This window comes from Tachypleus tridentatus, chromosome 4 (assembly GCF_004210375.1).
Source record: "Tachypleus tridentatus isolate NWPU-2018 chromosome 4, ASM421037v1, whole genome shotgun sequence".
Lineage (NCBI taxonomy): Eukaryota > Metazoa > Arthropoda > Merostomata > Xiphosura > Limulidae > Tachypleus > Tachypleus tridentatus.
The window spans coordinates 9,932,587-9,949,469 of record NC_134828.1 but is presented as its reverse complement, the minus strand read 5'-3'; the positions used below and the strand labels follow the sequence as shown (position 1 = coordinate 9,949,469).

At 35.8% G+C, this 16,883-nt stretch overlaps 1 protein-coding gene across 1 annotated transcript; it reads left to right on the top strand.

Moving 5' to 3' along the window:
• The first annotated feature begins 5,835 nt into the window (after nucleotides 1–5,835).
• Nucleotides 5,836–16,382, top strand: LOC143248545 (transcription factor Jun-like). The gene is made up of 2 exons (XM_076496980.1): nucleotides 5,836–6,668; nucleotides 14,126–16,382. Exon 2 carries the CDS (start codon nucleotides 14,567–14,569, stop codon nucleotides 15,305–15,307), a length of 741 nt encoding a protein of 246 aa, XP_076353095.1. The 5' UTR covers nucleotides 5,836–6,668; nucleotides 14,126–14,566; the 3' UTR covers nucleotides 15,308–16,382.
• Nucleotides 16,383–16,883: the final 501 nt, after the last annotated feature.

Genomic DNA, 16,883 nt, shown 5'->3' with positions numbered 1-16,883 from the left:
CACTGAGTGGGTCATCTCCTGTTCTAACAAAAAGTGAACTGAACAGTTTATATTACACGTAACATCTCACTAACTGAATCATCTCCTGTTCTTATAAAGTGAACTGAACAGTTTACTATTACACGTGACATCTCACTGACTGGGCCATCTGCTGTTCTAACATAAAGTGAACTGAACAGTTTACTATTACACGTGACATCTCACTGACTGGGTCATCTGCTGTTCTAACATAAAGTGAACTGAACAGTTTATATTAAACGTGACATCTCACTGAGTGGGTCATCTCCTGTTCTAACAAAAAGTGAACTGAACAGTTTATATTACACGTGACATCTCACTGAGTGGGTCATCTCCTGTTCTTATAAAGTGAACTGAACAGTTTATATTACACGTAACATCTCACTAACTGAATCATCTCCTGTTCTTATAAAGTGAACTGAACAGTTTATATTACATGTGACGTCTCATTGACTGGGTCATCTGCTGTTCTAACATAAAGTGAACTGAACAGTTTTTATTACACGTGACATCTCACTGAGTGGGTCATCTCCTGTTCTTATAAAGTGAACTGAACAGTTTATATTAAACGTGACATCTCAATGAGTGGGTCATCTCCTGCTCTTATAAAGTGAACTGAACAGTTTATATTACACGTAACATCTCACTGACTGGGTCATCTGCTGTTCTAACATAAAGCGAACTGAACAGTTTTTATTACACGTGACATCTCACTGAGTGGGTCATCTCCTGTTCTTATAAAGTGAACTGAACAGTTTATATTACATGCGACATCTCATTGACTGGGTCATCTCATGTTCTAAAATAAAGTGAACTGAACAGTTTATATTAAACGTGACATCTCACTGAGTGGGTCATCTCCTGTTCTAACAAAAAGTGAACTGAACAGTTTATATTACACGTGACATCTCACTGAGTGGGTCATCTCCTGTTCTTATAAAGTGAACTGAACAGTTTACTATTACACGTGACATCTCACTGACTGGGTCATCTGCTGTTCTAACATAAAGTGAACTGAACAGTTTATATTAAACGTGACATCTCACTGAGTGGGTCATCTCCTGTTCTAACAAAAAGTGAACTGAACAGTTTATATTACACGTGACATCTCACTGACTGGGTCATCTCCTGTTCTTATAAAGTGAACTGAACAGTTTATATTACACGTAACATCTCACTAACTGAATCATCTCCTGTTCTTATAAAGTGAACTGAACAGTTTATATTACATGTGACGTCTCATTGACTGGGTCATCTGCTGTTCTAACATAAAGTGAACTGAACAGTTTTTATTACACGTGACATCTCACTGAGTGGATCATCTCCTGTTCTTATAAAGTGAACTGAACAGTTTATATTAAACGTGACATCTCAATGAGTGGGTCATCTCCTGTTCTTATAAAGTGAACTGAACAGTTTATATTAAACGTGACATCTCAATGAGTGGGTCATCTCCTGTTCTTATAAAGTGAACTGAACAGTTTATATTACATGTGACATCTCATTGACTGGGTCATCTCATGTTCTAAAATAAAGTGAACTGAACAGTTTATATTAAACGTGACATCTCACTGAGTGGGTCATCTCCTGCTCTTATAAAGTGAACTGAACAGTTTATATTACACGTAACATCTCACTGACTGGGTCATCTGCTGTTCTAACATAAAGTGAACTGAACAGTTTTTATTACACGTGACATCTCACTGAGTGGGTCATCTCCTGTTCTTATAAAGTGAACTGAACAGTTTATATTACACGTAACATCTCACTGACTGAATCATCTCCTGTTCTTATAAAGTGAACTGAACAGTTTATATTACATGTGACATCTCATTGACTGGGTCATCTCATGTTCTAAAATAAAGTGAACTGAACAGTTTATATTAAACGTGACATCTCACTGAGTGGGTCATCTCCTGTTCTAACAAAAAGTGAACTGAACAGTTTATATTACACGTGACATCTCACTGAGTGGGTCATCTCCTTTTCTTATAAAGTGAACTGAACAGTTTATATTACACGTAACATCTCACTAACTGAATCATCTCCTGTTCTTATAAAGTGAACTGAACAGTTTATATTACATGTGACGTCTCATTGACTGGGTCATCTGCTGTTCTAACATAAAGTGAACTGAACAGTTTTTATTACACCTGACATCTCACTGAGTGGGTCATCTCCTGTTCTTATAAAGTGAACTGAACAGTTTATATTAAACGTGACATCTCAATGAGTGGGTCATCTCCTGTTCTTATAAAGTGAACTGAACAGTTTATATTAAACGTGACATCTCAATGAGTGGGTCATCTCCTGTTCTTATAAAGTGAACTGAACAGTTTATATTACATGTGACATCTCATTGACTGGGTCATCTCATGTTCTAAAATAAAGTGACCTGAACAGTTTATATTAAACGTGACATCTCACTGAGTGGGTCATCTCCTGCTCTTATAAAGTGAACTGAAGAGTTTATATTACACGTAACATCTCACTGACTGGGTCATCTGCTGTTCTAACATAAAGCGAACTGAACAGTTTATATTACACGTAACATCTCACTGACTGAATCATCTCCTGTTCTTATAAAGTGAACTGAACAGTTTATATTACACGTGACATCTCACTGACTGGGTCATCTGCTGTTCTAACATAAAGTGAACTGAACAGTTTATATTAAACGTGACATCTCACTGAGTGGGTCATCTCCTGTTCTAACAAAAAGTGAACTGAACAGTTTATATTACACGTGACATCTCATTGACTGGGTCATCTCATGTTCTAAAATAAAGTGAACTGAACAGTTTATATTAAACGTGACATCTCACTGAGTGGGTCATCTCCTGTTCTAACAAAAAGTGAACTGAACAGTTTATATTACACGTGACATCTCACTGAGTGGGTCATCTCCTTTTCTTATAAAGTGAACTGAACAGTTTATATTACACGTAACATCTCACTAACTGAATCATCTCCTGTTCTTATAAAGTGAACTGAACAGTTTATATTACATGTGACGTCTCATTGACTGGGTCATCTCATGTTCTAAAATAAAGTGAACTGAACAGTTTATATTAAACGTGACATCTCACTGACTGGGCCATCTCCTGTTCTAACAAAAAGTGAACTGAACAGTTTATATTAAACGTGACATCTCACTGACTCGGTCATCTCCTGTTCTTATAAAGTGAACTGAACAGTTAAATATTACACGTGACATCTCACTGACTGGGTCATCTGCTGTTCTAACATAAAGTGAACTGAACAGTTTTTATTACACGTGACATCTCACTGAGTGGGTCATCTCCTGTTCTTATAAAGTAAACTGAACAGTTTATATTAAACGTGACATTTCAATGAGTGGGTCATCTCCTGTTCTTATAAAGTGAACTGAACAGTTTATATTACATGTGACATCTCATTGACTGGGTCATCTCATGTTCTAAAATAAAGTGAACTGAACAGTTTATATTAAACGTGACATCTCACTGACTGGGTCATCTCCTGTTCTAACAAAAAGTGAACTGAACAGTTTATATTAAACGTGACATCTCACTGACTCGGTCATCTCCTGTTCTTATAAAGTGAACTGAACAGTTTAATATTACACGTGACATCTCACTGACTGAGTCATCTGCTGTTCTAACATAAAGTGAACTGAACAGTTTTTATTACACGTGACATCTCACTGAGTGGGTCATCTCCTGTTCTTATAAAGTGAACTGAACAGTTTGTATTAAACGTGACATCTCAATGAGTGGGTCATCTCCTGTTCTTATAAAGTGAACTGAACAGTTTATATTACACGTAACATCTCACTGACTGAATCATCTCCTGTTCTTATAAAGTGAACTGAACAGTTTATATTACATGTGACATCTCATTGACTGGGTCATCTCATGTTCTAAAATAAAGTGAACTGAACAGTTTATATTAAACGTGACATCTCACTGACTGGGTCATCTCCTGTTCTAACAAAAAGTGAACTGAACAGTTTATATTAAACGTGACATCTCACTGACTCGGTCATCTCCTGTTCTTATAAAGTGAACTGAACAGTTTTTATTACACGTGACATCTCACTGACTGGGTCATCTGCTGTTCTAACATAAAGTAAACTGAACTTTTTTTATTACACGTGACATCTCACTGAGTGGGTCATCTCCTGTTCTTATAAAGTGAACTGAACAGTTTATATTGAACGTGACATCTCAATGAGTGGGTCATCTCCTGTTCTTATAAAGTGAACTGAACAGTTTATATTACACGTAACATCTCACTGACTGAATCATCTCCTGTTCTTATAAAGTGAACTGAACAGTTTATATTACATGTGACATCTCATTGACTGGGTCTTCTCATGTTCTAAAATAAAGTGAACTGAACAGTTTATATTAAACGTGACATCTCACTGACTGGGTCATCTCCTGTTCTAACAAAAAGTGAACTGAACAGTTTATATTAAACGTGACATCTCACTGACTCGGTCATCTCCTGTTCTTATAAAGTGAACTGAACAGTTTTTATTACACGTGACATCTCACTGACTGGGTCATCTGCTGTTCTAACATAAAGTGAACTGAACAGTTTTTCTTACACGTGACATCTCACTGAGTGGGTCATCTCCTGTTCTTATAAAGTGAACTGAACAGTTTATATTACACGTAACATCTCACTGACTGAATCATCTCCTGTTCTTATAAAGTGAACTGAACAGTTTATATTACACGTGACATCTCACTGAATGGGTCATCTCCTGTTCTAACAGTTTTTATGAAATACAACGTTTCACTAATAGGATAATTTTATGTTTTAATATAATAAACACTGAACAGTTTCAGGAAACACTGAGCGGGAAACACAAAAACGTCTTCTGCTCTAACATTTAGACTGAAAAAAAATATAAACATTTCCTAACCTGGTTATATTTTTCTTGATTATTTGGAGAATGTGAGAAAACATTTTAATTTATTTTACTTAAAGTGTTATATGTTATAGTAGCAATAAATTATTTGTACCTGTGGATCAATTAATATTATTTTGAAAAAATGTTTGAGAAAATCGTGCATAATAAGTTTTACTAAAAAAGACCCGCAAAACACCTGCGACCAAATTAATATCTGTTGCAAGAGCACTTTAGTCTCTGCTTGTTTCAAACAGTAAAAAAGAATTATAATCACAGATACCGAAATCATTTACGTTCACTTATCGTAGGCCTAAAAGAGACAAGTTAACACTGACTTCTGTACGTTTTTTATTTTACAATTCTTAATACTATCAATAAATAAACTTATAATTATTCAACGACCAGATGTTAGACATTAAAAAAAACTTATAATTTTTATATGTTTTGTACAAAATGTCTACTGAACTATACTTTCATCCACCTTTTGTTTCTATCAGTTGAATGGAAGTACACAAAAACTGTATAACATACCAGTTTTCGTTTGTTTGTCTTTTTCTGAGTAATAAAAGTATCTGATCTCTGCTACTACATTATTAAGGAGAATGTGATGCAAAGTTAGTTTTGTGTATTTAGGCTACTTTGTTTATCACTGGATGTCTGTTATGTGGCAGTACCTTGACGCTGTATCCTGATACTTCGTCTATTATTGTCCTAGTGCTGCTCCAACGTAATCGCCTTGAACACCTAACAACAGAGTCAACTGAGTTACAGATCAAGGCAAGCACGCACGGGACGCTGCACGAGCTGCTACGCACTGATGACAGTCATGTGACAACTAGACTGGGTAACAATGAAATAGATACGAGGACTTGGCACAAGCTGCTAATTCTAAAAATGATAAAGGGAATAAAAGTGGTGGTAGGCTGCTATTTTTCACCCCTAGTTGTTCACCAAGTCCTCCCCATCACGTATATTACATGAGGCCCAAGTCTTCGTTATGCTAGCAGTGTCAACTGTTAACGAGAGGCCCCGCCCAGTTTTATAGATCAAAGCAAGGTCTTTTTTTGTGTGTGTTTCCTTGTATACTCAATTTTCTGTGTACGAGATTTAATGTTGTAAATGTGATAACACTGTTGAGTCGGCGACTGGAATAGATACAGCTGTTGTATATTCTCGAAAATTTTATCTCCCCGTAAATATTTGGATTCTTTTGCCGTTAAGAAATAGGACAGAAAATTTAGTTGTTTCGCTGAAGAACGAAGTCGCTTTTGTTTACAAGTAATATGCGTTTCTCGCACGTTAACAAGTTGGTTGTTCATATTCAGATTTCTTCTTCCTAGTTTTATTTATTTCATTTCTTCCTCTTCCCTTAGAAACAATTGTTACTTTCCTTTCATATCTCAATTTAGTATTAATACCACTTTTACTTTTTTATATATATCACTTTTGGTAAATTGCTTAGTGGTTGGCTCACACAGACGTTAAGTTCGAAGGTTCAAGGTCGACCGCGTTGTTGAATTCGAAACTTTGCAGAAGTGGCGCTCTATACGTCGAGTGCTATCACTCCAATCTGACAGCTATACTTTCAAAATTAGGGACGTACATGCGTTAATAGTTTTCTGTGTAGCCTTGCGTGTAAATTCAGAAACAAGTAACTTGTTATTTTCATTAGTTAGTTTTTGTTTTAGTGCTTGCAGTATTATCCATGTCGAGAGAGCATCTTTATTCTGTTGGCTTCATCAGTACGGTGAGTGTGTTATTAGCCAGAATCAGTGTAGAAGTAGGGAAGAAAAATACAGAGTGTTGTCAAACCAAGATAAACGAACAAGCGAATAAAATTATCCTATCAGTGAAACGTTGTATTTCATAAAAACTGTTAGAACAGGAGATCACCCATTCAGTGAGTTGTCACGTTTAATATAAACTGTTCAGTTCACTTTATATTAGAACAGGAGATGACCCAGGCAGTGAGTGGGTCACGTGTAATATAAACTGTTCAGTTCACTTTATGTTAGAACAGGAGATGACCCAGTCAGTGAGATGTCACGTGTAATATAAACTGTTCAGTTCACTTTATATTAGAACAGGAGATGACCCAGTCAGTGAGTTGTCACGTTTAATATAAACTGTTCAGTTCACTTTATATTAGAACAGGAGATGACCCAGTCAGTGAGTTGTCACGTTTAATATAAACTGTTCAGTTCACTTTATATTAGAACAGGAGATGACCCAGTCAGTGAGTGGGTCACGTGTAATATAAACTGTTCAGTTCACTTTATATCAGAACAGGAGATGAACCACTCAGTGAGTTGTCACGTGTAATATAAACTGTTTAGTTCACTTTATATTAGAACAGGAGATGACCCAGTCAGTGAGTGGGTCACGTGTAATATAAACTGTTCAGTTCACTTTATGTTAGAACAGGAGATGACCCAGTCAGTGAGATGTCACGTGTAATATAAACTGTTCAGTTCACTTTATATTAGAACAGGAGATGACCCAGTCAGTGAGTGGGTCACGTGTAATATAAACTGTTCAGTTCACTTTATATTAGAACAGGAGATGACCCAGTCAGTGAGTTGTCACGTTTAATATAAACTGTTCAGTTCACTTTATATTAGAACAGGAGATGACCCAGTCAGTGAGTGGGTCACGTGTAATATAAACTGTTCAGTTCACTTTATATTAGAACAGGAGATGACCCAGTCAGTGAGTGGGTCACGTGTAATATAAACTGTTCAGTTCACTTTATATTAGAACAGGAGATGACCCAATCAGTGAGTTGTCACGTTTAATATAAACTGTTCAGTTCACTTTATATTAGAACAGGAGATGACCCAGTCAGTGAGTTGTCACGTATAATATAAATTGTTCAGTTCACTTTATATAAGAACAGGAGATGAGCCACTCAGTGAGATGTCACGTGTAATATAAACTGTTCAGTTCACTTTATAACAAATCATGTCTGTAAGTTTCATGGTGACGAGAGGTTGGAAAACTGAAAAATAAACAGTCGTCACGGACAAACAAACAGACAAATGAAATAGGCAGTATTCTGAAATCGGTACAATCCAGTTACACACATCGGTACAATCCACTGTATTGTTATGTACATAGGTATATTGTTAGAACACTATTAATGTGTGTTTAGAGTACTATAACTGTATCGTTAGAACAGTATCGCTATATTGTTACACACATAGATATATTGTTAGAACAATATTAATGTGTGTTTAGAGTACTGTAACTGTATCGTTCGAACAGTATCGCTATATTGTTACAGACATAGATATATTGTTAGAACAATATTAATGTGTGTTTAGAGTACTGTAACTGTATTGTTAGAACAGTATCGCTATATTGTTACAGACATAGATATATTGTTAGAACAATATTAATGTGTGTTTAGAGTACTGTAACTGTATCGTTAGAACAGTATCGCTATATTGTTACACTCATAGATATATTGTTAGAGCAATATTAATGTGTGTTTAGAGTACTGTAACTTATCGTTAGAACAGTATCGCTATATTGTTACACACATAGATATATTGTTAGAACAATATTAATGTGTGTTTAGAGTACTATAACTGTATCGTTAGAACAGTATCGCTATATTATTACACACATAGATATATTGTTAGAACAATATTAATGTGTGTTTAGAGTAATATAACTGTATCGTTAGAACAGTATCGCTATATTGTTATGTACATAGGTATATTGTTAGAACACTATTAATGTGTGTTTAGAGTACTATAACTGTATCGTTAGAACAGTATCGCTATATTGTTACACACATAGATATATTGTTAGAACAATATTAATGTGTGTTTAGAGTACTGTAACTGTATCGTTCGAACAGTATCGCTATATTGTTACAGACATAGATATATTGTTAGAACAATATTAATGTGTGTTTAGAGTACTGTAACTGTATTGTTAGAACAGTATCGCTATATTGTTACAGACATAGATATATTGTTAGAACAATATTAATGTGTGTTTAGAGTACTGTAACTGTATCGTTAGAACAGTATCGCTATATTGTTACACTCATAGATATATTGTTAGAACAATATTAATGTGTGTTTAGAGTACTGTAACTTATCGTTAGAACAGTATCGCTATATTGTTACACACATAGATATATTGTTAGAACAATATTAATGTGTGTTTAGAGTACTATAACTGTATCGTTAGAACAGTATCGTTATATTATTACACACATAGATATATTGTTAGAACAATATTAATGTGTGTTTAGAGTAATATAACTGTATCGTTAGAACAGTATCGCTATATTGTTACACACATAGATATATTGTTAGAACACTAATAATGTGTGTTTAGAGTAATATAACTGTATCATTAGAACAGTATCGCTATATTATTACACACATAGATATATTGTTAGAACGATATTAATGTGTGTTTAAAGTACTGTAACTGTATCGTTAGAACAGTATCGCCACATTGTTACACACATAGATATATTGTTAAAACAATGTTAATGTGTGTTTAGAGTACTGTAACTGTATCGTTAGAGCAGTATCGCTATATTGTTACACACATAGATATATTGTTAGAATAATATTAATGTGTGTTTAAAGTACTGTAACTGTATCGTTAGAACAGTATCGCTACATTGTTACACACATAGATATATTGTTAAAACAATGTTAATGTGTGTTTAGAGTACTGTAACTTATCGTTAGAACAGTATCGCTATATTATTACACACATAGATATATTGTTAGAACAATATTAATGTGTGTTTAGAGTACTGTAACTGTATCGTTAGAACAGTATCGCTATATTGTTACACACATAGATATATTGTTAGAAGACTATTAATGTGTGTTTAGAGTAATATAACTGTATCGTTAGAACAGTATCGCTATATTATTACACACATAGATATATTGTTAGAACAATATTAATGTGTGTTTAGAGTACTGTAACTGTATCGTTAGAACAGTATCGCTATATTGTTACACACATAGATATATTGTTAGAACAATATTAATGTGTGTTTAGAGTACTGTAACTGTATCGTTAGAGCAGTATCGCTATATTGTTACACACATAGATATATTGTTAGAACAATATTAATGTGTGTTTAGAGTACTGTAACTGTGTCGTTAGAGCAGTATCGCTATATTGTTACACACATAGATATATTGTTAGAACAATATTAATGTGTGTTTAGAGTACTGTAACTGTATCGTTAGAGGAGTATCGCTATATTGTTACACACATAGATATATTGTTAGAATAATATTAATGTGTGTTTAGAGTACTGTAACTGTATCGTTAGAGCTGTATCGCTATATTGTTACACACATAGATATATTGTTAGAATAATATTAATGTGTGTTTAGAGTACTGTAACTGTATCGTTAGAACAGTATCGCTATATTGTTACACACATAGATATATTGTTAGAATAATATTAATGTGTGTTTAGAGTACTGTAACTGTATCGTTAGAGCAGTATCGCTATATTGTTACACACATAGATATATTGTTATAATAATATTAATGTGTGTTTAGAGTACTGTAACTGTATCGTTAGAACAGTATCGCTATATTGTTACAAAACAGATAGGTTTAGTGATAGTGTTCTAATCATATGAAATATGTGTAGAGAAACAATGACCGAGAAAGTTCAAATTCTTACAACAACCTACATCAAAACGGTTTCACAATCTTAAAAGATACAGTTTGTTTTTTTTAAATTCGCACAAAGCTACACGAGGGCTATCTGCGCTAGCCGTCCCTAATTTAGCAGTGTAAGACTAGAAGGAAGGCAGCTAGTCATCATCACCCACCGTCAACTCTTGGGCTACTCTTTTACCAACGAATAGTGGGATTGACCGTAACTTTATGACGCCCTCACGGCTGAAAGGGTGAGCATGTTTGATGTGATGGGGAATCGAACACCCGCGACCCTCTGATTACGAGTCGAACTCCTTAACCCACCTGGCCATGCCGGGCCGAAAGATATAGTAAATATGTTACAATTAAAATATTTAAATATGGGAGACAAAACCAATCATTTCTCTTAAGCATATAATCAACTCGTACATGAATCAACATGAATATGTTTGTGTGTCTGTGTTCTTGAAGTTAATGCCACGGTGGGCTACTTGGATTACATCGTTTTAAATCCGTAGATTTACCTCTGTCCCACCAGGTAAACTGAAATAGAAACATGACATTTATTTTACCATTTATTATTGAATTTTACCAGTTTCAATAACTCCCACCCCTCATCATTAAAGAAATCCTGAATCATAAAACAACTAAACTTCTTTATACAGTGTTTGTAATATACATGGTGATGGTTTCTACTCAGCATCATGGTTGAACTTTGGGTGGGACCCACGGGTGGCCAGGGGTTAAAGAATCTCTTTTCACCCGCTCTAGAAAAACATGGGACTAACGTTGGGTTGTTGTTGTTTTTGAATTAAACACAAAGCTACTCAATGGGCTATCTGTGCTCTGCCCATCACGGGTATCGAAACCTTATTTTTAGCGTTGTAAGTCCGCAGACATACCGCTGAGCCACTGGGGGGGGGCACGTTGGGTTAGCAAACATATAACAAACCTATATTGTTGTAACTTAATTAGCTAGTTCTAAATATGACTTGGAATTAATTAGTTATCTGTACGCATAATAAAAGAAGTTCTCGTGAACGTGAACATACACGAGACAATATTTTGAAATACGAAGTTTTTTTATTGGTTTTGTTTTTTCTTTGCAGCTTTGTTTTTCGTACTTTATGCACCAAACTCTAACTGGTTCCTGGAAACGTTTGATCCTTCAAGAAGATCTTGTATTAATCAGTTTTATGTTTGTCACTAAACAAAGTAATATGAAAGTAGTCCGGCATGACCGGGTTGTTAACGCGCGTGACTCGTCAATATTATGATCTCTGGTTCGAATCTCCGTCACACCAAACAAGCTCGCTCTTTCAGCCGTGGGGGCGTTATAATGTTACAGCCAATCCCACTATTCGTTGGTAAAAGAGTAGCCCAAGAGCTGGCGGTGGGTGGTGAAGACTAGTTGCCTTCCCTCTGGTCTTATACTGCTCAGTTAGGGACGGCTAGCGCAGATAGCTCTTGTGTAGCTTTGCGCGAAATTCAAAACAAGAAACTAGTTCGTAGAAATTTAGAAGAAATCCTGACTCGAGGTTTGAGATAAGCAGAATGCAAAAATTACGAAACAACAAATCGTCTGATTGTTTTTTTTTTTTTTAGTATTATTATGGAACTTTTGTAATTTGGTATGGCATAATGAGGTAAAACGGTCATTTATCTGATAATGTAATGTCTCCAACTGAATATCAGTACACTTTAGCTTTTGTGTTTTGGGTGATAACACAAATGTCACCAGAAAGTTCGGTTTTGAAAACACATATAAACAGGCTTTGTTAGGAACGCTTTACAGAAAGATAAGAGTGTGGAACAGACGAAGACGATAACAGAACTTTACCATCACTAAATCTAATCTTCTAAAGTGATTAATCCAAGGTTGAACACAACGAATACAGAGTGAGAAATAAAACAGAGCTGACGCTGGTGGCGAGAAGGGTGAGTTTTTTTATAGCAAAGCCATATCGGGCTATCTGCTGAACCCACCGAGGGGAATCGAACCCATGATTTTAGCGTTGTAAATCCGAAGACTTATCGCTGTACTAGCGGGGGGCATTTTGTTTTCGATAATTAAATTTTTTTTGCTAAACTTTCTCTCCTGACGTAACTACTTGTCCTCTAACAGATGAAGTCAACGAAACGTTTCACTTTTGGACGTGAAACGTACGGTCAATAACTCCTATCACACAATGAGAGAGGTTGTAAACAAGGTCAATAAAATCGAATTTCACATTTCTAAGAATCCCTAAAACACAACAGTTTGTACACGGAATAAAAAAAAAAGAACTCGTTCATTCACTAAACCTTTTCTGTCTTTCTATGTGAAGCTAAACTGACATCTATACAAAAGTACTATACAAAACAATAGCAGTTTATGTACACCTTATGTATCCCATACAACAGTAACATCTAATGTACAAATGATGTCACGTATAGAAAACTAACATCTGATGTACAGTCAACGTTTGACATAGAACAGTAGCACCTGATGTACAACTGAAGTATTGTAGACAATAGTGACAACTGACGTATAACCGAAGTATGGTATAGAACAGTGACACCTGAAGTGTCGTATAGCATAGTGACAATTGATGTATAACTAAAGTATCGTATAGCATAGTGACACTTGATGTATAACTAAAGTATCGTATAGCATAGTGACACCTGATATGTAACTGAAGTATCGTTTAGCATAGTGACACCTGATGTATAACTGAAGTATTGTAGACAATAATGACAAATGACGTATAACCGAAGTATGGTATAGAACAGTGACACCTGTTGTATAACTGAAGTATCGTATAGCATAGTGACATCTGATATATAACTGAAGTATCGTATAGAATAGTGACAACTGACGTATAACTGAAGTATCGTATAGCATAGTGACAACTGACGTATAACCGAAGTATGGTATAGAATAGTGACAAATGACGTATAACTGAAGTATCGTATTGAACAGTAACACCTGATGTATAACTGAAGTATCGTATAGTTTTCTTTGTTTTTGAATTTCGCGCAAGGATATTCGAGGGCTATCTGCACTAGCTGACCTTAATTTAGTAGTGTAAGACTAGATAGAAGGCAACTAGTCATCACCACCCACCGCCAACTCTTAGGCTACTCTTTTACTAACGAATAGTGGGACTGACCGTAACATTATAACGCCCCCACGGCTGAAAGGGCGAGCATGTTTGGTGCGATGGTTCTAATATCGTGTAGAATAGTGTCACATGTATAACTGAAATATTGTATTGAACAGTGACATACAGTGTTACATGTGAAATATCATACAGAATAATGGCGTCTGATGTATAACTAAAGTATCGTATGGAACAGTAACACCTAATGTATCGTATAAAACAGCGACTGATTTTACTCATTATCTTAGTTCTGGTCTATTCTTCACAGAAGCTACTTATGATAGATGTGGAATTCTTAGTGTAATTCTACGTAATCGTTAACAATTGTGAATGTTTTGTTTATTTTCGAACACGAATATTTATTATTGTTAAAACATCATTCTTCACACCTGGTATACAGATATTACAAGAATGCAGTAACGAAGGTTCTCTTATCGAATGTTGTATTAGCTGTGCTTCTTCGGGTCTTGACCTCCGCGCTCCCAACCCAACGTCATGTCTTCTTTTATTCTGATTGGTTGCCACGAGTGAAAGTCACGCCTTAACACATACTCAATTCTCGGTAGTCTCGACTCCACGAAGTGAGATGACGTTACGCTGAAGTGATGTCAGCTTCCACCAATCATCAACGTCTACAATGACATCATCATACTAAAATAGTAGCTTGAGTCAGCGTTATAAGGCACGGAAAAGCTTGTGACTAGAAGTATTGTGAATCGATCGACCGTTCGTGTCGTAAATACTGCCTTCGGTGCTTGTCTAAGCCTAGTTAGTAACACTTCCGTCGAGTGAGTAAGACTTGCTTCGTCTGGTGTTAATCACACGTGAGACCAGCATCACGATGGAAACCACGTTCTATGACAACAGTCTCGCCCGCTCTCGGGATGATTATGGAACTCTGAAGCGGCCGGCAACCCTAGACTTGACTCAGACCAGGTACAGTAAAAAACAGAAGAGCAACACGTTACTCACTTCACCAGACCTCAACATGTTAAAGTTAGGATCACCAGAGTTAGAGCGATTAATAATCACCCATAACGGACTGGTGACGACTACTCCGACCCCGACGCAATACCTTTTTACCCGGAGCGTTACCGAAGAACAAGAACAGTACGCCCGTGGCTTTGTAGACGCCCTCAATCAGCTGCACCAAGCGACGGCACCCATCGCCGGCAGTGTCGTCCCTCAGCCCGTTGTAGCTACAGAAGAAAACTTGGCAGTGTCCAGCAGTAGTACGTGCACGATATTACCCGTCACGAATGGCTACTTGAAAGAAGAGCCCCAGACAGTGCCCAGCCTCTGCCAGTCCCCACCGATGTCTCCCATCAACATGGAAAAACAGGAGAAGATCAAACTTGAGAGGAAACGGCTCCGAAACAGAATAGCGGCCAGCAAGTGTCGTCGCCGAAAGTTGGAGCGGATCAGTAGGCTGGAAGAGAAGGTTGCTCAGCTGAAAACCGAGAATAACGACCTAGGGTCTGTCGTAAACAAGCTACGAGATCAAGTGTGCACCTTGAAACAGCACGTGATGGAACACGTTAAAATCGGTTGTCAGATTATGGTGTCTAATCACGCTTTCTGATCTTGTTAACAGTTTTAAAATATGAATAACGACCTAGAGTCTGTTGTGAACAAACTAGGAGACCACGTGTTCAACCTGAAACAACACGTGACGGAACACGTTCTAAAAACTGTTGTCAGATTACGACGCCTGGCCACACTTTCTGCTCTTGTGGACAGCTGTGTTAATTGTTTAGTGCTGCCATCATTTGGTAGAGTGAGCAACTACTGAATCCAATGTTCCACTGTGCTAAGCCGCTTGTATGAGGGATGAAGTATTTACGTATGTAAATGTCCAGAAGCTGTAAATAAGATCCATTTTGAGGCTGTTTGACTCTTTGTTTCTCATGCCACGTGGTCTTCCATTTCAATTTGTTTTACTGCTTTTGTATGAAAGACAACATCTTTGCCGAGCTAGTTTTCTGTTTGGTTTACTGTGCTGGTGATGTTTGAAACCAATCTGATATATTAAAAAAAAACACGACTGTGAAGCCTAACCAATCATTTAACTTACCACTTGTACTGAGTTTCACAGTTTTCGAGAAATTCCATCTCTCACCAGGAACCTTTGATAAGAACAAATAGAAAGAATAAGGCTATGTTTTTTTTTGTGGTGGCAGTGTATATTATTATTATATGTAAGGTGTTTTGAGATATATTTTACTCACGCATTGATTCTATGTTTACGTAAGAACATCCAGAACATTTCTTCGACTAATTATTTTGATGCATGTCGATAGCAGCCCCTGTAAGGGATTTGTGTTGTATATATTGTTACTACTAGTCTTTACTTTCATCATGTGTTTCAAATCTTATTTTTTACTTTTCATGAAATTTAAATATTCTGAAGCTCATTCTTCTATCTCTAACTAGAATTAAATAAGCTCAAATTTTCTAAAGTGTTATCTGTTTGCTTGAAAATGCGATTTTATAATTTTAAATAAGTCTCATGTGGTGTGTTTATTTTAAATACCGATGAAGGGTATTTTCCACCTGTATTATTTAAAGAAAGAAAAAAGTTTAAATCAAATTATTTTGCTTTTATCTATTGAACTTTTGTGAAAAAAAAATTAAACGTTCTGTTTTTCAAAAGAAAAGGTTTTCTGGTTGTTGTTGTTGTTTTTTTTTTTAATAAAAGATCGCCATCTGATGATTGTTTTTGACAACTGGCTAGTGAAACGCGTTTTACTAACCCTGACGACTCGGAAGTCGCAGTCGTGTCAATTATTTAACAGCTTAAATAGCTAACACAGTGATTTATCAGTTTGTTACGACAAATAATGACTTACACTTTTCTCTTTATTTTTCTAAAACTTGAGAATTATTTTTACTGAAAAATACGAAATATATTTAGGGTGAATGTTGAGAATACGTTTTAGCAAATCACCATCAGATGACGGTAAAAGAATGAACAGGATATCGATTTATCTATTAAAAAGTTTTCAGAAAAAAAGAAACTTAAAAATTCTGAATACATTACCAAAACAGAAAAAAAATTGTGTATTATAAGTAGACGTATTTGACAACCAGATATAAGATAAGAAGGTAAAATTACGTAAAAGGAAGAACTATCTCCAGTACAGAATAAGTCAGTGCAT

What these genes read in the sequence shown, in the direction of transcription:
- LOC143248545 (XM_076496980.1), top strand. Translation starts at nt 14,567, where the DNA reads ATGGAAACCACGTTCTATGACAACAGTCTCGCCCGCTCTCGGGATGAT.